This window comes from Hyla sarda, assembly GCF_029499605.1.
Source record: "Hyla sarda isolate aHylSar1 chromosome 1 unlocalized genomic scaffold, aHylSar1.hap1 SUPER_1_unloc_19, whole genome shotgun sequence".
Classification (NCBI taxonomy): Eukaryota; Metazoa; Chordata; class Amphibia; order Anura; family Hylidae; genus Hyla; species Hyla sarda.
The window spans coordinates 447,146-474,646 of record NW_026607580.1 but is presented as its reverse complement, the minus strand read 5'-3'; the positions used below and the strand labels follow the sequence as shown (position 1 = coordinate 474,646).

The 27,501-nt window shown below is 49.6% G+C and overlaps 1 protein-coding gene across 2 annotated transcripts; it reads right to left on the bottom strand.

Moving 5' to 3' along the window:
* Positions 1 to 11,141: 11,141 nt before the first annotated feature.
* Positions 11,142 to 27,461, bottom strand: LOC130298041 (tigger transposable element-derived protein 1-like). Of its 2 annotated transcripts, none has more exons than XM_056550925.1 (6): positions 27,355 to 27,461; positions 23,386 to 23,534; positions 20,098 to 20,277; positions 16,401 to 16,527; positions 14,363 to 14,675; positions 11,142 to 14,051 (listed from the first exon to the last, which is right to left on the bottom strand). In XM_056550925.1, the coding sequence occupies exons 2-6, from the start codon at positions 23,461 to 23,463 to the stop codon at positions 12,434 to 12,436; spliced, it is 2,316 nt and encodes a 771-aa protein (XP_056406900.1). In that variant the 5' UTR covers positions 23,464 to 23,534; positions 27,355 to 27,461; the 3' UTR covers positions 11,142 to 12,433. The 2 variants fall into 2 exon arrangements, with proteins under 2 accessions (XP_056406900.1, XP_056406901.1); XM_056550926.1 differs by having other exon boundaries at positions 23,386 to 23,504; positions 27,355 to 27,449.
* Positions 27,462 to 27,501: the final 40 nt, after the last annotated feature.

The following is a 27,501-nucleotide window of genomic DNA, read 5'->3' as shown; positions in this document are numbered from 1 at the left end:
TCATCCACTATATGGTCTCCTCATGCTGCAAATACCTCCACACTGTGTCATTCAGCCACTATATGGTGTCCTCATGCTGCCAACACCTCCACGCTGTGTCATTCAGCCACTATATGGTCTCCTCATGCTGCCAACACCTCCACGCTGTGTCATTCAGCCACTATATGGTCAGCTCATGCTGCCAACACCTCCACGCTGTGTCATTCAGCCACTATATGGTCTCCTCATACTGCCAACACCTCCACACTGTGTTATTCAGTCACTATATGGTCTCCTCATGCTGCCAACACCTCCACACTGTGTCATTCAGCCACTATATGGTGTCCTCATGCTGCCAACACCTCCACGCGGTGTCATTCAGCCACTATATGGTGTCCTCATGCTGCCAACACCTCCACGCTATGTCATTCAGCCACTATATGGTCTCCTCATGCTGCCAACACCTCCACACTGTGTCATTCAGCCACTATATGGTGTCCTCATGCTGCCAACACCTCCACACTGTGTTATTCAGTCACTATAAGGTCTCCTCATGCTGCCAACACCTCCACACTGTGTCATTCAGCCACTATATGGTGTCCTCATGCTGCCAACACCTCCACGCGGTGTCATTCAGTCACTATATGGTGTCCTCATGCTGCCAACACCTCCACGCTATGTCATTCAGCCACTATATGGTCTCCTCATGCTGCCAACACCTCCACATTGTGTCATTCATCCACTATATGGTCTCCTCATGCTGCCATCACCTCCACGCTGTGTCATTCAGCCACTATATGGTCTCCTCATGCTGCCAACACCTCCACACTGTGTCATTCAGCCACTATATGGTGTCCTCATGCTGCCAACACCTCCACGCTGTGTCATTCAGCTACTATATGGTGTCCTCATGCTGCCAACACCTCCATGCTGTGTCATTCAGCCACTATATGGTCTCCTCATGCTGCCAACACCTCCATGCTGTGTCATTCAGCCACTATATGGTCTCCTCATGCTGCCAACACCTCCCAACTGTGTCATTCAGCCACTAAATGGTCTCCTCATGCTGCCAACACCTCCACGCTATGTCATTCAGCCACTATATGGTCTCCTCATGCTGCCAACACCTCCACGCTGTGCCATTCAGCCACTATATGGTCTCCTCATGCTGCCAACACCTCCACGCTGTGCCATTCAGCCACTATATGGTGTCCTCATGCTGCCAACACCTCCACTCTGTGTCATTCATCCACTATATGGTGTCCTCATGCTGCCAACACCTCCACGCTGTGTTATTCAGCCACTATATGGTCTCCTCATGCTGCCAACACCTCCCCGCTGTGTCATTCAGCCACTATATGGTCTCCTCATGCTGCCAACACCTCCAGGCTGTGTCATTCAGTCACTATATGGTCTCCTCATGCTGCCAACACCTCCACACTGTGTCATTCAGCCACTATATGGTCTCCTCATGCTGCCAACACCTCCACGCTATGTCATTCAGCCACTATATGGTCTCCTCATGCTGCCAACACCTCCACGCTGTGTTATTCAGCCACTATATGGTCTCCTCATGCTGCCAACACCTCCATGCTATGTCATTCAGCCACTATATGGTCTCCTCATGCTGCCAACACCTCCACGCTGTGTCATTCAGCCACTATATGGTCTCCTCATGCTGCCAACACCTCCACACTGTGTTATTCAGCCACTATATGGTCTCCTCATGCTGCCAACACCTCCACACTGTGTCATTCAGCCACTATATGGTCTCCTCATGCTGCCAACACCTCCACGCTGTGCCGTTCATCCACTATATGGTCTCCTCATGCTGCAAATACCTCCACACTGTGTCATTCAGCCACTATATGGTGTCCTCATGCTGCCAACACCTCCACGCTGTGTCATTCAGCCACTATATGGTCTCCTCATGCTGCCAACACCTCCACGCTGTGTCATTCAGCCACTATATGGTCAGCTCATGCTGCCAACACCTCCACGCTGTGTCATTCAGCCACTATATGGTCTCCTCATACTGCCAACACCTCCACACTGTGTTATTCAGTCACTATATGGTCTCCTCATGCTGCCAACACCTCCACACTGTGTCATTCAGCCACTATATGGTGTCCTCATGCTGCCAACACCTCCACGCGGTGTCATTCAGCCACTATATGGTATCCTCATGCTGCCAACACCTCCACGCTATGTCATTCAGCCACTATATGGTCTCCTCATGCTGCCAACACCTCCACATTGTGTCATTCATCCACTATATGGTCTCCTCATGCTGCCATCACCTCCACGCTGTGTCATTCAGCCACTATATGGTCTCCTCATGCTGCCAACACCTCCACACTGTGTCATTCATCCACTATATGGTGTCCTCATGCTGCCAACACCTCCACGCTGTGTCATTCAGCTACTATATGGTGTCCTCATGCTGCCAACACCTCCCAACTGTGTCATTCAGCCACTATATGGTCTCCTCATGCTGCCAACACCTCCATGCTGTGTCATTCAGCCACTATATGGTCTCCTCATGCTGCCAACACCTCCCAACTGTGTAATTCAGCCACTAAATGGTCTCCTCATGCTGCCAACACCTCCACGCTATGTCATTCAGCCACTATATGGTCTCCTCATGCTGCCAACACCTCCACGCTGTGCCATTCAGCCACTATATGGTCTCCTCATGCTGCCAACACCTCCACGCTGTGTCATTCATCCATTATATGGTCTCCTCATGCTGCCATCACCTCCACGCTGTGTCATTCAGCCACTATATGGTCTCCTCATGCTGCCAACACCTCCACACTGTGTCATTCATCCACTATATGGTGTCCTCATGCTGCCAACACCTCCACGCTGTGTTATTCAGCCACTATATGGTCTCCTCATGCTGCCAACACCTGCCCGCTGTGTCATTCAGCCACTATATGGTCTCCTCATGCTGCCAACACCTCCAGGCTGTGTCATTCAGTCACTATATGGCTCCTCATTCTGCCAACACCTCCACACTGTGTCATTCAGCCACTATATGGTCTCCTCATGCTGCCAACACCTCCACGCTATGTCATTCAGCCACTATATGGTCTCCTCATGCTGCCAACACCTCCACGCTGTATCATTCAGCCACTATATGGTCTCCTCATGCTGCCAACACCTCCACGCTGTGTCATTCAGCCACTATATGGTCAGCTCATGCTGCCAACACCTCCACGCTGTGTCATTCAGCCACTATATGGTCTCCTCATGCTGCCAACACCTCCACACTGTGTCATTCAGCCACTATATGGTGTCCTCATGCTGCCAACACCTCCACGCGGTGTCATTCAGCCACTATATGGTGTCCTCATGCTGCCAACACCTCCACGCTATGTCATTCAGCCACTATATGGTCTCCTCATGCTGCCAACACCTCCACGTTGTGTCATTCATCCACTATATGGTCTCCTCATGCTGCCAACACCTCCACGCTGTGTCATTCAGCCACTATATGGTCTCCTCATGCTGCCAACACCTCCACACTGTGTCATTCAGCCACTATATGGTGTCCTCATGCTGCCAACACCTCCACGATGTGTCATTCATCCACTATATGGTCTCCTCATGCTGCCAACACCTCCACACTGTGTCATTCAGCCACTATATGGTCTCCTCATGCTGCCAACACCTCCACGCTATGTCATTCAGCCACTATATGGTCTCCTCATGCTGCCAACACCTCCGCACTGTGTCATTCAGCCACTATATGGTCTCCTCATGCTGCCAACACCTCCACACTGTGTCATTCAGCCACTATATGGTGTCCTCATGCTGCCAACACCTCCACGCGGTGTCATTCAGCCACTATATGGTGTCCTCATGCTGCCAACACCTCCACGCTATGTCATTCAGCCACTATATGGTCTCCTCATGCTGCCAACACCTCCACGTTGTGTCATTCATCCACTATATGGTCTCCTCATGCTGCCAACACCTCCACGCTGTGTCATTCAGCCACTATATGGTCTCCTCATGCTGCCAACACCTCCACACTGTGTCATTCAGCCACTATATGGTGTCCTCATGCTGCCAACACCTCCACGATGTGTCATTCATCCACTATATGGTCTCCTCATGCTGCCAACACCTCCACACTGTGTCATTCAGCCACTATATGGTCTCCTCATGCTGCCAACACCTCCACGCTATTTCATTCAGCCACTATATGGTCTCCTCATGCTGCCAACACCTCCGCACTGTGTCATTCAGCCACTATATGGTCTCCTCATGCTGCCAACACCTCCACGCTGTGTTATTCAGCCACTATATGGTTTCCTCATGCTGCCAACACCTCCACGCTGTGTCATTCAGTCACTATATGGTCTCCTCATGCTGCCAACACCTCCACGCTGTGCCATTCAGCCACTATATGGTCTCCTCATGCTGCCAACACCTCCACGCTGTGTCATTCAGCCACTATATGGTGTCCTCATGCTGCCAACAACTCCACGCTATGTCATTCAGCCACTATATGGTGTCCTCATGCTGCCAACACCTCCACGCTGTGTTATTCAGCCACTATATGGTCTCCTCATGCTGCCAACACCTCCACACTGTGCCCTTCAGTCACTATATGGTCTCCTCATGCTGCCAACACCTCCACGCTGTGTTATTCAGTCACTATATGGTCTCCTCATGCTGCCAACACCTCCACGCTGTGTCATTCAGCCACTATATGGTCTCCTCATGCTGCCAACACCTCCACGCTATGTCATTCAGCCACTATATGGTGTCCTCATGCTGCCATCACCTCCACGCTGTGTCATTCAGCCACTATATGGTCTCCTCATGCTGCCAACACCTCCACACTGTGTCATTCAGCCACTATATGGTCTCCTCATGCTGCCAACACCTCCACGCTATGTCATTCAGCCACTATATGGTCTCCTCATGCTGCCAACACCTCCGCACTGTGTCATTCAGCCACTATATGGTCTCCTCATGCTGCCAACACCTCCACGCTGTGCCATTCAGCCACTATATGGTCTCCTCATGCTGCCAACACCTCCACGCTGTGTCATTCAGCCACTATATGGTGTCCTCATGCTGCCAACAACTCCACGCTGTGTCATTCAGCCACTATATGGTGTCCTCATGCTGCCAACACCTCCACGCTGTGTTATTCAGCCACTATATGGTCTCCTCATGCTGCCAACACCTCCACACTGTGCCATTCAGTCACTATATGGTCTCCTCATGCTGCCAACACCTCCACGCTGTGTCATTCAGCCACTATATGGTCTCCTCATGCTGCCAACACCTCCACGCTATGTCATTCAGCCACTATATGGTCTCCTACATGCTGCCATCACCTCCACGCTGTGTCATTCAGCCACTATATGGTCTCCTCATGCTGCCAACACCTCCACACTGTGTCATTCAGCCACTATATGGTCTCCTCATGCTGCCAACACCTCCACACTGTGCCATTCAGTCACTATATGGTCTCCTCATGCTGCCAACACCTCCACGCTGTGTCATTCAGCCACTATATGGTCTCCTCATGCTGCCAACACCTCCACGCTATGTCATTCAGCCACTATATGGTGTCCTCATGCTGCCAACACCTCCACGCTATGTCACTCAGTCACTATATGGTCTCCTCATGCTGCCATCACCTCCACGCTGTGTCATTCAGTCACTGTATGGTGTCCTCATGCTGCCATCACCTACACACTGTGTCATTCAGCCCCTATATGGTCTCCTCATGCTGCCAACACCTCCCCGCTGTGTCATTCAGTCACTATATGGTCTCCTCATGCTGCCAACACCTCCACGCTGTGTCATTTAGTCACTATATGATGTCCTCATGCTGCCAACACCTCCACGCTGTGTCATTCAGCCACTATATGGTCTCCTCATGCTGTCAACACCTCCACACTGTGTCATTCATCCATTATATGGTATCCTCATGCTGCCAACACCTCCACACTATGTAATTCAGCCACTATATGGTCTCCTCATGCTGCCAACACCTCCACGCTGTGTCATTCAGTCACTATATGGTGTCCTCATGCTGCCAACACCTCCACGCTATGTCACTCAGTCACTATATGGTCTTCTCATACTGCCAACACCTCCACGCTGTGTCATTCAGCCACTATATGGTGTCCTCATGCTGCCAACACCTCCACGCTGTGTCATTCATCCACTATATGGTCTCCCCATGCTGCCAACACCTCCACGCTGTGTCATTCAGTCACTTTATGGTCTCCTGACACTGATGCCACCACCAGGCTCTGTCATTGTGCTGCTGTGCGGCAGTGATTCTAAGAGCGATGTCGGTAATCTGCATGTTATTCTGAATAACAGTATTATTTTACTACCCCAGCACACTCCATATGCATTTTAGGACACAGCAAAGTGTTCTATACCCCTATGGAGGCGGTTTGTAGGCTAGTTTTTTTCCCAAATTTTCAATTTTTACAAAAGGGTAATGGGAGAAAATGCCCCCCCCAAATCTGTAACCTCATCTCTTCTGAGTATGGATGATGTTAGGATGTAAAATGCTCTGCGGGCGAACTACAATGCTCAGAAGAGGAGTCACATTTGGCTTTTGGAAAGCAAATTTTGCTGAAATGGTTTTTTTTTAGGGGCATGCCGCATTTCGGAAGCCCCTATGGTGCCTCACAGGTGTTCTACGACTTTTTGTTAAAGTTGGATGTGTAAATGAAAAAAAAATTTTTTTTCACAAAAATGCTGTTTTTTCCTAAAATTTTACATTTTTACAAGGGGTAATAGGAGAAAATGATCCACAAAATTTGTAACCCTATTTCTTCTGAGTATTGAAATACCCCATGTGTGGACGTCAAGTGCTCTACAGGCGAACTACAATGCTCAGAAGAGAAGGAGCGCCATTGAGCTTTTGGAGAGAGAATTTGTTTGGAATAGAAGTCAGGGGCCCCCCATTGTGCCAGAACAGTGGACCCCCCCCACATGTTGCCCCATTTTGGAAACTACACCCCTCACAGAATGTAATAAAGGGTGCAGTGAGCATTTACACCCCACTGGCGTTTGACAGATCTTTGGAACAGGGGGCTGTGCAAAAATTCATTTTCACAGACCACTGTTCCAAAAATCTGTCAGACACCTGTGGGGCATAAATGCTCACTGTACCCCTTATTACATTACGTGAGGGGTGTAGTTTCCAAAATGGGGTCACATGTGGGGGGGTCCATTGTTCTGGCACTATGGGGGTTTTGTAAACACAGGGTAAAAGATATAAGGTCAAAAATTAGAAGAAAGAGAGAGAGAGAAAAAAGAAAACGTGTCTAAAATAGCATAAAATGATAACATTTATTTGGAACAATGATGTGAGGTCTGCGGCAGGGCCCTTGTCACTGACTGGTCACTAGATAAAATGGTTACAATGGTATAAAATACTAAAAATATAAAATATACACAGTGGTATTGCACTTCACTAATTGGACAATGAGACAATGAGTGCGGTAATGGGACAATGAGTGCGGTAATGGGACAATGAGTGCGGTAATGGGACAATGAGTGCGGCAATGGGACAGTGCGAACAGTATCTGTTTAGTTATACTGTAAAGTCATATTATAAGAGCCGGGATTAATCCAGATGAAAGTACATAGCAAAAAAGTTGATAATCCAATAAGGCAAATTTTCGGTAGCTCTGGAGCCTCCCAGATTGGGGCCCACTATAAACATTTTTAGGTGCAGTGATACAGGCGATGCCCCCTCTACCCAGACGGCGCGGGGACTGAATGCAAGAGGGCAATCGCTATACAGTTCAGGCACTTAGTGCCTCTTACCGGCTACAGTGTGCACAGTCAGGTGAGTGCAGCTGCGATCCGGATACACGTCCCTCTGTCCCGGCGGCACGGGAGAAATGTAGTACCCCGATGCTGGGGGTTGGAGATGATGGCTGGGAAGCAGCGTGTGGCAGCACTGTGAAGCCTAGCGGTCGTAGCAGTGTATGGCAACGCTGGAGGTATCCTCTCTACCCCGACGGCACGGGGAGCAGGTGAAAGAGTAGGTGAGGACCGGCAATGCGGTAACGATTGTCTCAGATGATGTGCAGGGTTGTCTTAACATCAGACACGTTTCGGGGAACTGCGTCCCCTTTTTCAATGGTGGAGGTTCAGGAAGACTGTACAGTGTATCCGGATCGCAAGCACAGCCGCACTCACCTGACTGTGCACACTGTAGCCGGTAAGAGGCACTAAGTGCCTGAACTGTATAGCGATTGCCCTCTTGTATTCAGTCCCCGCGCCGTCGGGGTAGAGGGGGCATCGCCTGTATCTCTGCACCTAAAAATGTTTATAGTGGGCCCCAATCTGGGAGGCTCCAGAGCTACCGAAAATTTGCCTTATTGGATTATCAACTTTTTTGCTATGTACTTTCATCTGGATTAATCCCGGCTCTTATAATATGACTTTACAGTATAACTAAACAGATACTGTTCGCACTGTCCCATTACCGCACTCATTGTCTCATTGTCCAATTAGTGAAGTGCAATACCACTGTGTATATTTTATATTTTTAGTATTTTATACCATTGTAACCATTTTATCTAGTGACCAGTCAGTGACAAGGGCCCTGCCGCAGACCTCACATCATTGTTCCAAATAAATGTTATCATTTTATGCTATTTTAGACACATTTTCTTTTTTCTCTCTCTCTTTCTTCTAATTTTTGACCTTATATCTTTTACCCTGACCTAGCAGGACTGCCTCCCCCTTTTTACACTATTAGTACTCTTGGCACATGGGTATGTGCAGCGCAGTATCCTCAGTATAGGTTTTCTCTTTTTACGTTGAGCTCCCACATTTTTGTAATATAGGTTTTGTAAACACACATGGTCTTCAATTCCGGACAAATTTTCTCTTCAAAAGCCCAATGGCGCTCCTTCTCTTCTGAGCATTGTAGTGCGCCCGCAGAGCACTTTACATCCACATATGGGGTATGTTCTTACTCAGAAGAAATGGGGTTACAAATTTTTGGGGGGCTTTTTCTTATTTTCCCTTGTGAAAATGCAAAATTTCGGGTCACACCAGCATTTTAGTGAAAACATTTTTTTTTTTCATTTTCCCATCCAACTTTAACGAAAATTTGTCAAACACCTGTGGGGTGTTAAGGCTCACTATACCCCTTGTTACATTCCGTGAGGGGTGTAGTTTCCAAAATGGGGTCACATGTGGGTATTTATTTTTTTGCGTTTGTCAGAACCGCTGTAAAATCAGCCACCCCTGTGCAAATCACCAATTTAGGCCTCAAATGTACATGGTGCGCTCTCACTCCTGAGCCTTGTTGTGCGTCCGCAGAGCATTTTTCGCCCACATATGGGGTATTTCCGTAGGAGAAATTGCATTACAAATTTGAGTCTTATTTTCCTTTTACCGCAACACCAGCATGTTAGTGTAAAAATTTGAAATTCCAAAATTCCCACGGACGTACATGTATGTCCATGGGTCCTTAACTTCCAGGGTCCCATGACCTACCGGTACGACATGGGTCTTTAACAGGTTAATCCCATGTATATTGGTTGTATATAGACACTTAGGCTAGGTTCACATCACGATTGTTGCCTCCAAGGCACAGATAAGTCTGGAAAAGTTCAAAATTACGTGCCAATGTATCCGAGCTCGGGCAGGCATGGGCCCCCTTCATTTCAATGGCCTGAGTGTATTCAGCTAGTGCCTACGTTCAGCTCATTTCAAGTTTAGACTCGGCTGAGACTTGTGGCTGACAGAGATTTTTAGTCCAAGACAAAACCCAGATACGTTGGGGAAATGACCTGAATGTAGTCACAAGCTAAATACGCTTAGGCCATCGAAAGGAATGGGGCCGGCTGGCACGCTAATTTGACATTTTCCCAAACGTATCTGAGCCTCAGAAGCACCAAATATAATGTGAATGAGGCACAGAATCCCCTCATCCCAGAAGATCTGTTCTACTCTTTATAGGGTTGGGTTCCATCTGGCCCCGGATAGTACTGATACCACATGGTACAGTGCAGATTCTGCCTCCTCCCACCTGTTTTACTTACTTCGGTTTTTGCCTTTTGCCCTATTTCATTTACCTCCTCACCCGAAGGCTCCAGAGGGATGTCCAAGGTTTAATAATAAGAAATCTCATATCTCTACCCAATAGGTTAACACTCGGCACAGTAATACGAACGGCTGTACTTGTCTTTGGGTCAGGTATGGTTATTGGTTCGGATATGGGCTCTCTGGGCCATTCCATTTACCCCACTTATAAGTCTGTGTTTGACACAGTTTTTGTATTTCGGGAATATCATTTGGATCATTTGGATGAATCGGTGACTTTGGAATCCACCAGGAAAGTCATCCTTCCATTCACCTGGAGATCTTTGGGTAGATATTGCCAGGATATCCTTAAAGGGGTATTCCGGCCCAAAACATCTTATCCCCTAGCCAAAGGTATTATGATTTGAGTTACCCGAGGTTAGTGGCAGTTTGACAATTACGTAACAATCCCTTTGACTCCTATAATGGAGAACTGCGAGGGTCCCTTTCCAGAATCAGTGCTCCTTTTTATACAGGGAGACTCCTTTTAGTCTTTCCAAGTAGAAGCTGTGACCATAGACTGTAACCGGGGGCATCCCTGAAAATTGCGCTGCTCAAGCCCCTCTCAATCAATCACCTAATCACTTGAAGGGGTACTCCACTGGCCAGTGTTCGGAACATTTAGTTCCCAATGCTGCGTGCGCGCGCTGCAGGGATTGGCCACGCCCCCTCAATGCAAGTCTTTGCACGCCCCCTCCCATAGACTCGCATTGAGGGGGTGTGGCCAACACACACAGTAAATGTTCCGAACGCTGGCCAGTGGAGTACCCCTTTAAGACATTGGACAGCACATATGGTATAATTAGAATTGTTTTTGTATAACTAACGAGGACCCCGGCCCTTACTTCACTTCCTTTATATATTTTATGTGCTGCACAAGGCTTTTTACACATTGTGGTTCTCTCTTCTGCATAATCTACATTGAAAACGGATTTCCTGTGTTACTTTTTCTCTCTACCACACATTATAGGGCACCAACTACTTCCATTCTTAAAGCCAATACATGAGCCATTCTGGAAGGAAAATTAAAAATCAATAAATTAATCAATGACTCAGGAAAAAACAGCAAAATGGGCTTTAATTTAAAAAGTTTGAACAGTAGGCATATAAAAACAAGTGAACAAGGTATGAACAGTGTTTTTTTTTAACTAGGGTGCCTCCAGCTGTTGCAAAACTACAACTCCCAGCATGCCCAGACATCCAAAGACTGCAAGTCATGCTGGGAGTTGTAGTTTTGCAACAGCTGGAGGCACCCCGGTTGGAAAACACTGACAGCTTTTTAACGAACTGTCCGTTCTGTTCGAGGTCCGGGCACCATCAGTTAGGGCATAATGCCATCTAAGAAAAGGTCCTTTTCCTTACTTTGCCTGGCCGGCTGACTCCTAGCGGGGAATATGAAGTTATGGTGCGGTAATTTTATGTTCCCCGACAGGAGCTCTGATTGGTGAATTGGTGTCGACCAAACAGAGCTCCTGGCGGAGAATATGACATCACAGCACTGTAACTTCATATTCCCGTGCTCAAAGTGCAGCTCTGACCCAAAAAATTTGTTATAAATGTCATAATGCCTGAACATGTGTAACTAGTGTTTTGCTTTAAGGGGTACTCTGCCCCTAGACATCTTATCCCCTATCCTTTGGATAGGAGATAAGATGTTTGGTCCCGGGGGTCCCTCCACTGGGACCCCCACGATCGCGGCTGCAGCACCCAAGACATCTGGTGAACGGAACGAACTTTGCTCCATTCCGGATGACTGACATTGCGGCACCAAAGGCTTGTGCCATCACGCCATGCCCCCTCCCATAGATTTGGGCCACCCCCTCCCATAGACTTGGCACACCCCCTCCCATAGACTTGCATTGAGGGGGCGTAGTGTGACATCCTGAGAGGGCATAGCCGTGATGTACACCGGGTGCTGCAGGGAGATCCCCCGAGATCCTTTCGGGAGGGGATAATATGTCTAGGGGCGGAGTACTCCTTTAAGCAAAAAACTAGTTACAAATGTTCTGGCTTTGGGCCACATTTTTTGGGTCAGCACTGCACATCGAGCACGGAAATATGAAGTTACAGTGCTGTGATGTCATATTCGCTGCTGGGAGCTCTGATCAATTGGCGTCGACCAATCAGAGCTCCTGTCAGGGAATATAAAATTACCACAACATTACTTTATATTCCCCGCTGGGAGCCGGCTGAGAGACCGAGTGCCCCTTTAACAATGAATCAGTGCTCGATTAATCGATCCCATTATCAATTTTTCCCAACAGTGCCCAACGTGTTTTGTCTCTGGTGTTTTTTTCTGCAGGTTTTCTGCTCAGCACCTTGTCTTCATATTCACACAAATCGCCGAATGTTTTCAGACGACGATCTTCACAACTTCCCAGGAAGGAAAGAGATCCTCCATCTCCTGATCAGTGACATCATGGTCATCTTCACCATGTTCCTCTTCACCACGGTCGTCTTCACCACGGTCGTCTTCACCACGGTCGTCTTCACCAAGGTCCTCTTCACCAAGGTAGCGCTCCGCCGACTTCTCGAGCTCCAGCAGCTCTTCTGTGATCAGTTCCTTCTCGAGCTCACGTAACTCTTCTGTGGTCAATTCCTTCTCGTGATCTTGGATCAGTTCCTCCACGTCATCTTCATCCACCTCCAGACCCATCGACTGCGCCAGATCCACAATTTCCTGCTCAATGTCGTCTCCTTGTGCCACGGAATCATCCGCATCACACACGACAGACGGCCACATAGGTTTCCAAGCAGAATTGAGCACGCGGGTGGGAACGTCGTTCCACGCGCTCACAATCAGCCTCACGCCGTCCAAGATTGTGAATTGTGTTTTCCAAAACTCTTTCAGAGTCAAGTTTTTGTCGGCTTCGGTGGCCTCGGAGCATTCAGCAAACATCTTCTTGGTGTAGAGCTTCTTGAAGGTTGAGATGACCTCTTGGTCCATGGGTTGAAGAAGAGGAGTGGTGTTTGGAGGAAGAAATTTGACCGTAATGAAGCCGAACTGGGCCAAGGATTCTGCCAGTGCCGGGTCGTGACCAGGGGCGCTGTCTACCAGAAGAAGGGCTTTTAGGGGTAGTTGGTTCCTCTCCAGATAGGACATTACCAAAGGGCAAAACACTTCGGTAGCCCATTCATAAAACACATGTCCGGTGACCCAGGCCTTCTTGTTGCAGCGCCAAAACACACCGAGATTGTCCTTAATGACTTTCTTCTCTTCAAAGACTCTCGGCGTGTCCGTATGGTAAACCAACATCGGCTTCAGTTTAAAATCTCCCGACGCATTGGCGCCCACCAGGAGGGTCAGTCGGTCCTTCATTGGCTTATGTCCAGGAACTCCGACTTCTTCTCTGGTGATAAACGTTCGCTTCGGCATCTTCTTCCAGAACAGCCCCGTTTCGGCACAATTGAAGACTTGTTGCGGTAAGTAGCCTTCGTCCTCCACCAGACACTGAAATTCCAGCTTAAAGAAATCGGCTGCTTGTTGATTTAGAATTTGTGCGGCGCTCCTCACCTCACACCTCTGCCTGAAGCGATTAAACCAACCTTTGCTGGCTCTGAACGTTTTATACCGGTTGGCGCCGGCGGTGTCACCACTCGATTCTGCCTTTGCTTTCAGCTCTTCAAAAATACATTTTGCCCTTTGACAGATGACGTTTCCAGGGACGGTGTCACCTGTCATCTGCTTTTCCTCGATCCACAGATAGAGCAGCCGCTCCATCTCCACGATGAGGTCTCGACCCTTGTGCACGGTGGTTGACTGGTCGGTCACTTTGATGCTGTTGAGCGTGTCGCGGCTCTTCACGATCGTGGACACTGTTGATTGTGAGAAGCCATAGTGTTGCACTAACTGGCTGATCTTCATCCCGCTGTCGTACTTTTTGAGGATTTCCTGCTTGGTTTTAATGGAGATTTTCTGCCTGTTCTGGAGTAGTCTGTGGTTCTGAGCACGACGCCGGTGTACCGCAGGCCTGCCAAACAGAAAAAATAAATAAATTAATTACAATCTGGAACTAAAAGAAAATTGTAACCCCTACATAAAAGAGGAGATCGGCCATGGAACGGGCGTCTGCACGTTTATCGTCTGGTCTCTATTACACTGGGTGATATCAGCATTTAACAGCGTATCCCCTCCATAGGGTACAAGATAAGGGTCTAATGGGGGGAGCTGTCCTGGAGATCACAGGGGTTCCCAGAGGTCGGACCCCCTCTTATCAGACACTTATCCCCAATCCTGTGCAGTATGTGAGGTGTGACATTATATACAGTAAATGTACTCTACCTGCACGGTGGGACTGGAAGCATGCCAATCGGACTGCACCATGAGGACTGGACTGGAACACTGTTGACTTGACTGTACAATACGGACTGGACTGGAACGTTGCTGTATGGACTGTACGTTGTGGACTGAACTGGAACGCTGCTGTATGAACTGCACAATGTGGACTGCACTGGAACGCTGGGAACTGAACTGCAGGATACAGACTGGACTGGAATGTTCCGGACTGGACTGCAGGATACGGACTGGACTACTCGATGCTGACTGGACTGCACCATATGGACCTCACAATACGGACTGGACTGTGCGGTGCTGACTGTAGGGAAAATAGTATTTTTTGTATTGTTTATTGTGTGCACAATGCTGTATGTAATGTATGTGTAAATACGGTAAACCTACCTATCTAGAGGTACGGGGAGAACCCAAGAGGTACGGGGGAAACCCATAGGAGGTGCAGGGAGACCAGGAGACCCCCTAGAGGTACAGGGAGAGCCCTAGAGGTACATGGGAGACTCCTAGAGGAACGGGAAGAGCCCTAGAGGTACGAGGAGACCCATAGAGTTACAGGGGAGAGGCCTAGAGGTACGGGGGAAACCCATAGAGGTACAGGGAGAGCCCTAGAGGTACGGGGGAAACCCATAGAGGTGCAGGGAGACCCCTATAGGTGCAGGGGAGACCTCTAGAGGTACACGCGAGACCAGGAGACCCCCTAGAGGTACAGGGAGAGCCCTAGAGGTACGGAGAAGACTCTAAGAGGTACAGGAAGAGCTCTAGAGGTACAGGGGGGCCCTGAGGAACAGGGAAGACCCATAGAGGTACGGGGAGAGCCCTAGAGGTACCGGGAGACCCATAGAGTTACAGGGAGAGGCCTAGAGGTGCGGGGGAGAGCCCTAGGAGGTACAGGTTAAATTGAGAGACCCCTAGAGGTACGGGTGAGACCCTAAAGGTACAGGGAGAGCACTAGAGGTATGGGGGAGACCCATAGAAGTACGAGGAGAGCCCTAAAAGGTATGGGGGAGACCCATAGAGGTAAGGGGTAGACCCATACAGGTACAGGGAGGACCCATAGAGGTAAGGGGTAGACCCATACAGGTACAGGGAGACCCATAGAAGTACAGAAAAAAACCTATAGAGGTACAAGGAAGACCCATAGAGGTAGAGGGGAGAGCCCTAAAGATGCGGGTGAGTGGCCTAGAGGTACGGGGGGTGGGGGCGTAGAGGTACAGGGAAGAGCCATAGAGGTACAGGAGAGCCTTAGAGGTACAGGTGAGGGCCCTTGAGATACAGGGAAGAGCCATAGAGGTACAGGGGAGACCAGGTATGGGGAGAGGCCTAGATGTACAGGGGAGACCCAATAGAGGTACGGGGGAGACCCAATAGAGGTACGGGGGAGACCCAATAGAGGTACAGGGGGGGGGGGGGAGACCCAATAGAGGTACGGGGGGGGAGACCCAATAGAGGTACGGGGGAGACCCAATAGAGGTACGGGGGGGGGGGAGACCCAATAGAGGTACGGGGGGGGGGGGGGGGAGACCCAATAGAGGTACGGGGGGGGGGGGATCCAATAGAGGTACGGGGGAGACCCAATAGAGGTATGGCGGAGACCCAATAGAGGTACGGGGGGGGAGACCCAATAGAGGTACGGGGAGACCCAATAGAGGTACGGGGGAGAACCATAGAGGTACGGGGAGACCCAATAGAGGTACGGGGGAGACCCAATAGAGGTACGGGGGAGACCCAATAGAGGTATGGGGGAGACCCCTAAAGGTACAGGGAGACCAATAGAGGTACAAGTAGAGCGCTAGTGTGAGAGGGAAAATTAGTTTATTGGACATCACCCAGGACGGCGTACTAACAGGGAAGCTAAGGAGCCGGGACACATGTTTGACGTGATCTCTATACTGACGGGGGGGAGGGGGGGCATCAGTCAGGACCACAGGATAACAAATCGTTCCAACGTACAGATGCATCATAATTCAATGTATAATGAGTTCTGAGAATACGAGGAGATTGTACTAAATATATATATGTCTCTTCTTACCTTGTGATGTGAGGGGCCGGTGATCCTCCATCATGACTATGTCCTGGTACAGATCCTTGTGTCCTTCTACATACTCCCACTCCTCCATGGAGAAATAGACCGCCACATCCTGACACCTTATAGGAACCTGACACACAATGATACCGTCATCACCAGACCCCTCCATTACTGTATAATGTCCCAGCAGTGTCACCTCTCTAATCATCACCAGACCCCTCCATTACTGTATAATGTCCCAGCAGTGTCACCTCTCTAATAACCAGACCCCTCCATTACTGTATAATGTCCCAGCAGTGTCACCTCTCTAATAACCAGACCCCTCCATTACTGTATAATGTCCCAGCAGTGTCACCTCTCTAATCATCACCAGAGCCCTCCATTACTGTATAATGTCCCAGCAGTGTCACCTCTCTAATAACCAGACCCCTCCATTACTGTATAATGTCCCAGCAGTGTCACCTCTCTAATAACCAGACCCCTCCATTACTGTATAATGTCCCAGCAGTGTCACCTCTCCAGTCATCACCAGACCCCTCCATTACTGTATAATGTCCCAGCAGTGTCACCTCTCTAATCATCACCAGACCCTCCATTACTGTATAATGTCCCAGCAGTGTCACCTCTCCAGTCATCACCAGACCTCTCCATTACTGTATAATGTCCCAGCAGTGTCACCTCTCTAATCATCACCAGACCCCTCCATTACTGTATAATGTCCCAGCAGTGTCACCTCTCCAGTCATCACCAGACCCTCCATTACTGTATAATGTCCCAGCAGTGTCACCTCTCCAGTCATCACCAGACCCCTCCATTACTGTATAATGTCCCAGCAGTGTCACCTCTCTAATCATCACCAGACCCCTCCATTACTGTATAATGTCCCAGCAGTGTCACCTCTCTAATCATCACCAGACCCCTCCATTACTGTATAATGTCCCAGCAGTGTCACCTCTCCAGTCATCACCAGACCCCTCCATTACTGTATAATGTCCCAGCAGTGTCATCTCTCTAATCATCACCAGACCCCTCCATTACTGTATAATGTCCCAGCAGTGTCACCTCTCCGGTCATCACCAGACCCCTCCATTACTGTATAATGTCCCAGCAGTGTCACCTCTCCAGTCATCACCAGACCCCTCCATTACTGTATAATGTCCCAGCAGTGTCACCTCTCTAATCATCACCAGACCCCTCCATTACTGTATAATGTCCCAGCAGTGTCATCTCTCCAGTCATCACCAGACCCCTCCATTACTGTATAATGTCCCAGCAGTGTCACCTCTCCAGTCATCACCAGACCCCTCCATTACTGTATAATGTCCCAGCAGTGTCATCTCTCTAATCATCACCACACCCCTCCATTACTGTATAATGTCCCAGCAGTGTCACCTCTCCAGTCATCACCAGACCCCTCCATTACTGTATAATGTCCCAGCAGTGTCACCTCTCTAATCATCACCAGACCCCTCCATTACTATATAATGTGCCAGCAGTGTCACCTCTCTAATCATCACCAGACCCCTCCATTACTGTATAATGTCCCAGCAGTGTCACCTCTCCAGTCATCACCAGACCCCTCCATTACTGTATAATGTCCCAGCAGTGTCACCTCTCTAATATCCACCAGACCCCTCCATTACTGTATAATGTCCCAGCAGTGTCACCTCTCTAATCATCACCAGACCCCTCCATTACTGTATAATGCCCCAGCAGTGTCACCTCTCTAATCATCACCAGACCTCTCCATTACTGTATAATGTCCCAACAGTGTCACCTCTCCTGTCATCACCAGATCCCTCCATTACTGTATAATATGCCAGCAGTGTCACCTCTCTAATCATCACCAGACCCCTCCATTACTGTATAATGTCCCAGCAGGGTCACCTCTCTAATCATCTCCAGACCCCTCCATTACTGTATAATGTCCCAGCAGTGTCACCTCTCCAGTCATCACCAGACCCCTCCATTACTGTATAATGTCCCAGCAGGGTCACCTCTCTAATCACCACCAGACCCCTCCATTACTGTATAATGTCCCAGCAGTGTCACCTCTCTAATCATCTCCAGACCCCTCCATTACTGTATAATGTCCCAGCAGTGTCACCTCTCTAATCATCACCAGACCCCTCCATTACTGTATAATGTCCAAGCAGTGTCACCTCTCTAATCATCACCAGACCCCTCCATTACTGTATAATGTCCCAGCAGGGTCACCTCTCCAGTCATCACCAGATTCTCCATTACTGTATAATGTCCCAGCAGTGTCACCTCTCTAATCATCACCAGACCCCTCCATTACTGTATAATGTCCTAGCAGTGTCACCTCTCCAGTCATCACCAGACCCCTCCATTACTGTATAATGTCCCAGTAGGGTCACCTCTCCAGTCATCACCAGACCCCTCCATTACTGTATAATGTCCCAGCAGTGTCACCTCTCTAATCATCACCAGACCCCTACATTACTGTATAATGTCCCAACAGTGTCACCTCTCCAGTCATCACCAGACCCCTCCATTACTGTATAATGTCCCAGCAGGGTCACCTCTCCAGTCATCACCAGACCCCTCCATTACTGTATAATGTCCCAGCAGTGTCACCTCTCTAATCATCACCAGACCCCTCCATTACTGTATAATGTCCCAGCAGTGTCACCTCTCTAATCATCTCTAGACCCCTCCATTACTGTATAATGTCCCAGCAGTGTCACCTCTCTAATCATCACCAGACCCCTCCATTACTGTATAATGTCCCAGCAGGGTCACCTCTCCAGTCATCACCAGATTCTCCATTACTGTATAATGTCCCAGCAGTGTCACCTCTCTAATCATCACCAGACCCCTCCATTACTGTATAATGTCCTAGCAGTGTCACCTCTCCAGTCATCACCAGACCCCTCCATTACTGTATAATGTCCCAGCAGTGTCACCTCTCTAATCATCACCAGACCCCTCCATTACTGTATAATGTCCCAGCAGTGTCACCTCTCTAATCATCACCAGACCCCTCCATTACTGCATAATGTCCCAACAGTGTCACCTCTCCAGTCATCACCACACCCCTCCATTACTGTATAATGTCCCAGCAGTGTCACCTCTCCAGTCATCAACACACCCCTCCATTACTGTATAATGTCCCAGCAGTGTCACCTCTCCAGTCATCACCAGACCCCTCCATTACTGTATAATGTCCCAGCAGTTTCACCTCTCTAATCATCACCAGACCCCTCCATTACTGTATAATGTCCCAGCAGGGTCACCTCTCCAGTCATCACCAGACCCCTCCATTACTGTATAATGTCCCAGCAGTGTCACCTCTCTAATCATCCCCAGACCCCTCCATTACTGTATAATGTCCCAGCAGTGTCACCTCTCTAATCATCACCAGACCCCTCCATTACTATATAATGTCCCAGCAGTGTCACCTCTCCAGTCATCATCAGACCCCTCCATTACTGTATAATGTCCCAGCAGCGTCACCTCTCTAATCATCACCAGACCCCTCCATGACTGTATAATGTCCCAGCAGTGTCACTTCTCTAATCATTACCAGACTCCTCCATTACTGTATAATGTTCCAGCAGTGTCACCTCTCTAATGATCACCAGACCCCTCCATGACTGTATAATGTCCCAGCAGTGTCACTTCTCTAATCATTACCAGACTCCTCCATTACTGTATAATGTCCCAGCAGTGTCACCTCTCTAGTCAGCAGCTCAGTGATCCTGTGGGTGAGTTCTAGGATCTTCTCCTCTTGTATCAGTGAGAGAGGTGGAGGCTCCATGATGGGGCCCCGGGCCCTGCTCTGTCCTCCTGACTCATGAAGATGACTGCTGGGGTCCACACACTCCCCCCATGTCTTCTTCACTATGGTGTAATCCTGTGTATGGAGAGAGACAATGAGGGGACTGACCCCAGTATTCCTCCCCCACTACAAAGAGAAGATTGTGCCCCCTGTATAGAGCTCTAGTGAGCACATCTGGAATACTGGGGTCAGTTCTGGAGACCTCACCTACAAAGAGACATCCAGAACATAGAGCGGGGCCAAAGATGGGGGCCAACAATGGTGGAAATGTAGATGGGGGAACAATGATGGAAATGTAGATGGGGCCAACAATGGTGGAAATGTAGATGGGGCCAACAATGGTGGAAATGTAGATGGGGACAACAATGGTGGAAATGTAGATGGAGGGCCAACAATGGTGGAAATGTAGATGGGGGGACAACAATGGTGGAAATGTAGATGGGGCCAACAATGGTGGAAATGTAGATGGGGCCAACAATGGTGGAAATGTAGATGGGGGACAACAATGGTGGAAATGAAGATGAGGACAACAATGGTGGAAATGTAGATGGGGGGACAACAATGGTGGAAATGTAGATGGGGGACAACAATGGTGGAAATGTAGATGGGGGACAACAATGGTGGAAATGTAGATGGGGGACAACAATGGTGGAAATGTAGATGGGGGACAACAATGGTGGAAATGTAGATGGGGACAACAATGGCGGAAATGTAGATGGGGGAACAACAATGGCGGAAATGTAGATGGGGGGACAACAATGGTGGAAATGTAGATGGGGACAAAAATGGTGGAAATGTAGATGGGGACAAAAATGGTGGAAATGTAGATGGGGACAACAATGGTGGAAATGTAGATAGGGGGACAACAATGGTGGAAATGTAGATGGGGGACAACAATGGAGGAAATGTAGATGGGGACAACAATGGTGGAAATGTAGATGGGGGGACAACAATGGTGGAAATGTAGATGGGGACAACAATGGTGGAAATGTAGATGGGGACAACAATGGTGGAAATGTAGATGGGGACAACAATGGTGGAAATGTAGATGGGGACAACAATGGTGGAAATGTAGATGGGGACAACAATGGTGGAAATGTAGATGGGGGGACAACAATGGTGGAAATGTAGATGGGGGACAACAATGGAGGAAATGTAGATGGGGACAACAATGGTGGAAATGTAGATGGGGGACAACAATGGTGGAAATGTAGATGGGGGACAACAATGGAGGAAATGTAGATGGGGACAACAATGGTGGAAATGTAGATGGGGACAACAATGGTGGAAATGTAGATGGGGGGAGAACAATGGTGGAAATGTAGATAGGGGGACAACAATGGTGGAAATGTAGATGGGGGACAACAATGGTGGAAATGTAGATGGGGGACAACAATGGAGGAAATGTAGATGGGGACAACAATGGTGGAAATGTAGATGGGGACAACAATGGTGGAAATGTAGATGGGGGACAACAATGGAGGAAATGTAGATGGGGACAACAATGGTGGAAATGTAGATGGGGGACAACAATGGTGGAAATGTAGATGGGGGACAACAATGGAGGAAATGTAGATGGGGACAACAATGGTGGAAATGTAGATGGGGACAACAATGGTGGAAATGTAGATGGGGGGAGAACAATGGTGGAAATGTAGATAGGGGGACAACAATGGTGGAAATGTAGATGGGGGGAGAACAATGGTGGAAATGTAGATGGGGGGACAACAATGGTGGAAATGTAGATGGGGGACAACAATGGTGGAAATGTAGATGGGGGACAACAATGGTGGAAATGTAGATGGGGACAACAATGGTGGAAATGTAGATGGGGGACAACAATGGTGGAAATGTAGATGGGGGACAACAATGGAGGAAATGTAGATGGGGGAACAACAATGGTGGAAGTGTAGATGGGGAGAACAATGGTGGAAATGTAGATGGGGGACAACAATGGTGGAAATGTAGATGGGGGACAACAATGGTGGAAATGTAGATGGGGGGACAACAATGGTGGAAATGTAGATGGGGGACAACAATGGTGGAAATGTAGATGGGGGACAACAATGGTGGAAATGTAGATGGGGACAACAATGGTGGAAATGTAGATGGGGACAACAATGGTGGAAATGTAGATGGGGACAACAATGGTGGAAATGTAGATGGGGACAACAATGGTGGAAATGTAGATGGGGGGACAACAATGGTGGAAATGTAGATGGGGGACAACAATGGAGGAAATGTAGATGGGGACAACAATGGTGGAAATGTAGATGGGGACAACAATGGAGGAAATGTAGATGGGGACAACAATGGTGGAAATGTAGATGGGGACAACAATGGTGGAAATGTAGATGGGGACAACAATGGTGGAAATGTAGATGGGGACAACAATGGTGGAAATGTAGATGAGGACAACAATGGTGGAAATGTAGATGGGGACAACAATGGTGGAAATGTAGATGGGGGGACAACAATGGTGGAAATGTAGATGGGGGGACAACAATGGTGGAAATGTAGATGGGGGACAACAATGGAGGAAATGTAGATGGGGACAACAATGGTGGAAATGTAGTTGGGGGACAACAATGGTGGAAATGTAGATGGGGGACAACAATGGAGGAAATGTAGATGGGGGAACAACAATGGTGGAAGTGTAGATGGGGGGAGAACAATGGTGGAAATGTAGATAGGGGGACAACAATGGTGGAAATGTAGATGGGGGGAGAACAATGGTGGAAATGTAGATAGGGGGACAACAATGGTGGAAATGTAGATGGGGGGAGAACAATGGTGGAAATGTAGATGGGGGGACAACAATGGTGGAAATGTAGATGGGGGACAACAATGGTGGAAATGTAGATGGGGGACAACAATGGTGGAAATGTAGATGGGGACAACAATGGTGGAAATGTAGATGGGGGACAACAATGGTGGAAATGTAGATGGGGGACAACAATGGAGGAAATGTAGATGGGGGAACAACAATGGTGGAAGTGTAGATGGGGACAACAATGGTGGAAATGTAGATGGGGGAGAACAATGGTGGAAATGTAGATGGGGGGACAACAATGGTGGAAATGTAGATGGGGGACAACAATGGAGGAAATGTAGATGGGGACAACAATGGTGGAAATGTAGATGGGGGACAACAATGGTGGAAATGTAGATGGGTCACCTCACCTCTCCGGTCAGCAGGTGGAGGATCTCCAAGGTGAAGTGTAATATTCTCTTAGTCGTCTCATTCCTGTCCTTGTCCATCTTTGCGGGTCATTCAGGAGAAGAGGAGACAACTGGATCAGCTGGAGGAGAAGAGGAGACAACTGGATCAGCTGGAGGGGAAGAAGAAACAACTGGATCAGCTGGAGGGGAAGAGGAGGCAACTGGATCAGTTGGAGGGGAAGAAGAAACAACTGGATCAGCTGGAGGGGAAGAGGAGACAACTGGATCAGCTGGAGGGGAAGAGGAGACAACTGGATCAGCTGGAGGAGAAGAGGAGACAACTGGATCAGCTGGAGGGGAAGAGGAGACAACTGATCAGCTGGAGGGGAAGAGGAGACAACTGGATCAGCTGGAGGGGAAGAGGAGACAACTGGAGAAGCTGGAGGAGAAGAGGAGACAACTGGAGAAGCTGGAGGGGAAGAGGAGACAACTGGATCAGCTGGAGGAGAAGAGGAGACAAGTGGATCAGCTGGAGGGGAAGAAGAGACAACTGGATCAGCTGGAGGGGAAGAGGAGACAACTGGATCAGCTGGAGGAGAAGAGGAGACAACTGGATCAGCTGGAGGGGAAGAGGAGACAACTGGATCAGCTGGAGGAGAAGAGGAGCCAACTGGATCAGCTGGAGGAGAAGAGGAGCCAACTGGATCAGCTGGAGGAGAAGAGGAGCCAACTGGATCAGCTGGAGGAGAAGAGGAGCCAACTGGATCAGCTGGAGGAGAAGAGGAGCCAACTGGATCAGCTGGAGGGGAAGAAGAGACAACTGGATCAGCTGGAGGGGAAGAGGAGACAACTGGATCAGCTGGGGGAGAAGAGGAGACAACTGGATCAGCTGGAGGAGAAGAGGAGACAACTGGATCAGCTGGAGGAGAAGAGGAGACAACTGGATCAGCTGGAGGAGGAGAGGAGACAACAGGATCAGCTGGAGGAGAAGAGGAGAAAACTGGATCAGCTGGAGGGGAAGAGGAGACAACTGGATCAGCTGGAGGAGAAGAGGAGACAACTGGATCAGCTGGAGGAGAAGAGGAGACAACTGGATCAGCTGGAGGGGAAGAGGAGACAACTGGATCAGCTGGGGGGTGAAGAGGAGACAACTGGATCAGCTGGAGGAGAAGAGGAGACAACTGGATCAGCTGGAGAGGAAGAGGAGACAACTGGATCAGCTGGAGGGGAAGAGGAGACAACTGGATCAGCTGGAGGAGAAGAGGAGACAACTGGATCAGCTGGAGGGGAAGAGGAGACAACTGGATCAGCTGGAGGGGGAAGAGGAGACAACTGGATCAGCTGGAGGAGAAGAGGAGACAAGTGGATCAGCTGGAGGAGAAGAGGAGACAACTGGATCAGCTGGAGGGGAAGAGGAGACAACTGGATCAGCTGGAGGGGAAGAGGAGACAACTGGATCAGCTGGAGGAGAAGAGGAGACAAGTGGATCAGCTGGAGGGGGAAGAGGAGACAAGTGGATCAGCTGGAGGAGAAGAGGAGACAAGTGGATCAGCTGGAGGGGAAGAGGAGACAAGTGGATCAGCTGGAGGGGAAGAGGAGACAACTGGATCAGCTGGAGGAGAAGAGGAGACAACTGGATCAGCTGGAGGAGAAGAGGAGACAACTGGATCAGCTGGAGGGGAAGAGGAGACAAGTGGATCAGCTGGAGGAGAAGAGGAGACAACTGGATCAGCTGGAGGAGGGGAAGAGGAGACAACTGGATCAGCTGGAGGGGAAGAGGAGACAACTGGATCAGCTGGAGGAGAAGAGGAGACAACTGGATCAGCTGGTGGGGAAGAGGAGACAACTGGATCAGCTGGAGGGGAAGAGGAGACAACTGGATCAGCTGGAGGAGAAGAGGAGACAACTGGATCAGCTGGAGGGGAAGAGGAGACAACTGGATCAGCTGGAGGGGGAAGAGGAGACAACTGGATCAGCTGGAGGGGGAAGAGGAGACAACTGGATCAGCTGGAGGAGGGGAAGAGGAGACAACTGGATCAGCTGGAGGAGGGGAAGAGGAGACAACTGGATCAGCTGGAGGAGAAGAGGAGACAACTGGATCAGCTGGAGGGGAAGAGGAGACAACTGGATCAGCTGGAGGAGAAGAGGAGACAACTGGATCAGCTGGAGGAGAAGAGGAGACAAGTGGATCAGCTGGAGGAGAAGAGGAGACAAGTGGATCAGCTGGAGGGGAAGAGGAGACAAGTGGATCAGCTGGAGGAGAAGAGGAGACAAGTGGATCAGCTGGAGGGGAAGAGGAGACAACCGGATCAGCTGGAGGGGGAAGAGGAGACAACCGGATCAGCTGGAGGGGAAGAGGAGACAACTGGATCAGCTGGAGGAGAAGAGGAGACAACTGGATCAGCTGGAGGGGAAGAGGAGACAACTGGATCAGCTGGAGGGGAAGAGGAGACAACTGGATCAGCTGGAGGGGAAGAGGAGACAACTGGCTCAGCTGGAGGAGAAGAGGAGACAACTGGATCAGCTGGAGGGGAAGAGGAGACAACTGGATCAGCTGGAGGAGAAGAGGAGACAACTGGATCAGCTGGAGGAGAAGAGGAGACAACTGGATCAGCTGGAGGAGAAGAGGAGACAACTGGATCAGCTGGAGGGGAAGAGGAGACAACTGGATCAGCTGGAGGGGAAGAGGAGACAACTGGATCAGCTGGAGGGGAAGAGGAGACAACTGGCTCAGCTGGAGAAGAAGAGGAGACAACTGGATCAGCCGGAGGAGAAGAGGAGACAACTGGATCAGCCGGAGGAGAAGAGGAGACAACTGGATCAGCTGGAGGAGAAGAGGAGACAACTGGATCAGCTGGAGGAGAAGAGGAGACAACTGGATCAGCTGGAGGAGAAGAGGAGACAACTGGATCAGCTGGAGGGGAAGAGGAGACAACTGGATCAGCTGGAGGAGGGGAAGAGGAGACAACTGGATCAGCTGGAGGGGAAGAGGAGACAACTGGATCAGCTGGAGGGGAAGAGGAGACAACTGGATCAGCTGGAGGGGAAGAGGAAACAACTGGATCAGCTGGAGGGGAAGAGGAAACAACTGGATCAGCTGGAGGGGAAGAGGAGACAACTGGATCAGCTGGAGGGGAAGAGGAGACAACTGGATCAGCTGGAGGGGAAGAGGAGACAACTGGATCAGCTGGAGGGGAAGAGGAGACAAGTGGATCAGCTGGAGGGGAAGAGGAGACAACTGGATCAGCTGGAGGGGAAGAGGAGACAACCGGATCAGCCGGAGGGGAAGAGGAGACAACCGGATCAGCCGGAGGGGAAGAGGAGACAACCGGATCAGCTGGAGGGGAAGAGGAGACAACTGGATCAGCTGGAGGGGAAGAGGAGACAAGTGGATCAGCTGGAGGGGAAGAGGAGACAACTGGATCAGCTGGAGGGGAAGAGGAGACAACTGGATCAGCTGGAGGGGAAGAGGAGACAACTGGATCAGCTGGAGGAGAAGAGGAGACAACCGGATCAGCTGGAGGGGAAGAGGAGACAACCGGATCAGCTGGAGGAGAAGAAGAGACAACCGGATCAGCTGGAGGGGAAGAGGAGACAACTGGATCAGCTGGAGGGGAAGAGGAGACAACTGGATCAGCTGGAGGGGAAGAGGAGACAAGTGGATCAGCTGGAGGGGAAGAGGAGACAACTGGATCAGCTGGAGGGGAAGAGGAGACAACTGGATCAGCTGGAGGAGGGGAAGAGGAGACAACTGGATCAGCTGGAGGAGAAGAGGAGACAACTGGATCAGCTGGAGGGGAAGAGGAGACAACTGGATCAGCTGGAGGAGAAGAGGAGACAACTGGATCAGCTGGAGGGGAAGAGGAGACAAGTGGATCAGCTGGAGGGGAAGAGGAGACAACTGGAGCAGCCGGAGGAGAGGAGGAGACAACTGGATCAGCCGGAGGGCATGCTGGGAGTTGTAGTATTGTCAGGAGATAACAGTCTCACCTGTAAAGCTGCACAAAGTAATAAAACTTCAAAATGGAATCGAAATTCAGCCACTGTAGCTTTACGACACGTTTAAACTCCGCCCACTGCAGTCACATGACCATCTTCACAGGTCCTTTATCCTCGGTTTCCTCTCCCCCTGCTTAA

Coding starts and splice junctions, on each gene's coding strand:
- LOC130298041 (XM_056550925.1), bottom strand. CDS start 23,463: ATGGACAAGGACAGGAATGAGACGACTAAGAGAATATTACACTTCACC. Junction 20,278..23,385: donor TCCACCTGCTGACCGGAGAG/GTGAGGTGACCC, acceptor CTCCATACACAG/GATTACACCATAGTGAAGAA. Junction 14,052..14,362: donor CTTCCAGTCCCACCGTGCAG/GTAGAGTACATT, acceptor TCTGTTTGGCAG/GCCTGCGGTACACCGGCGTC.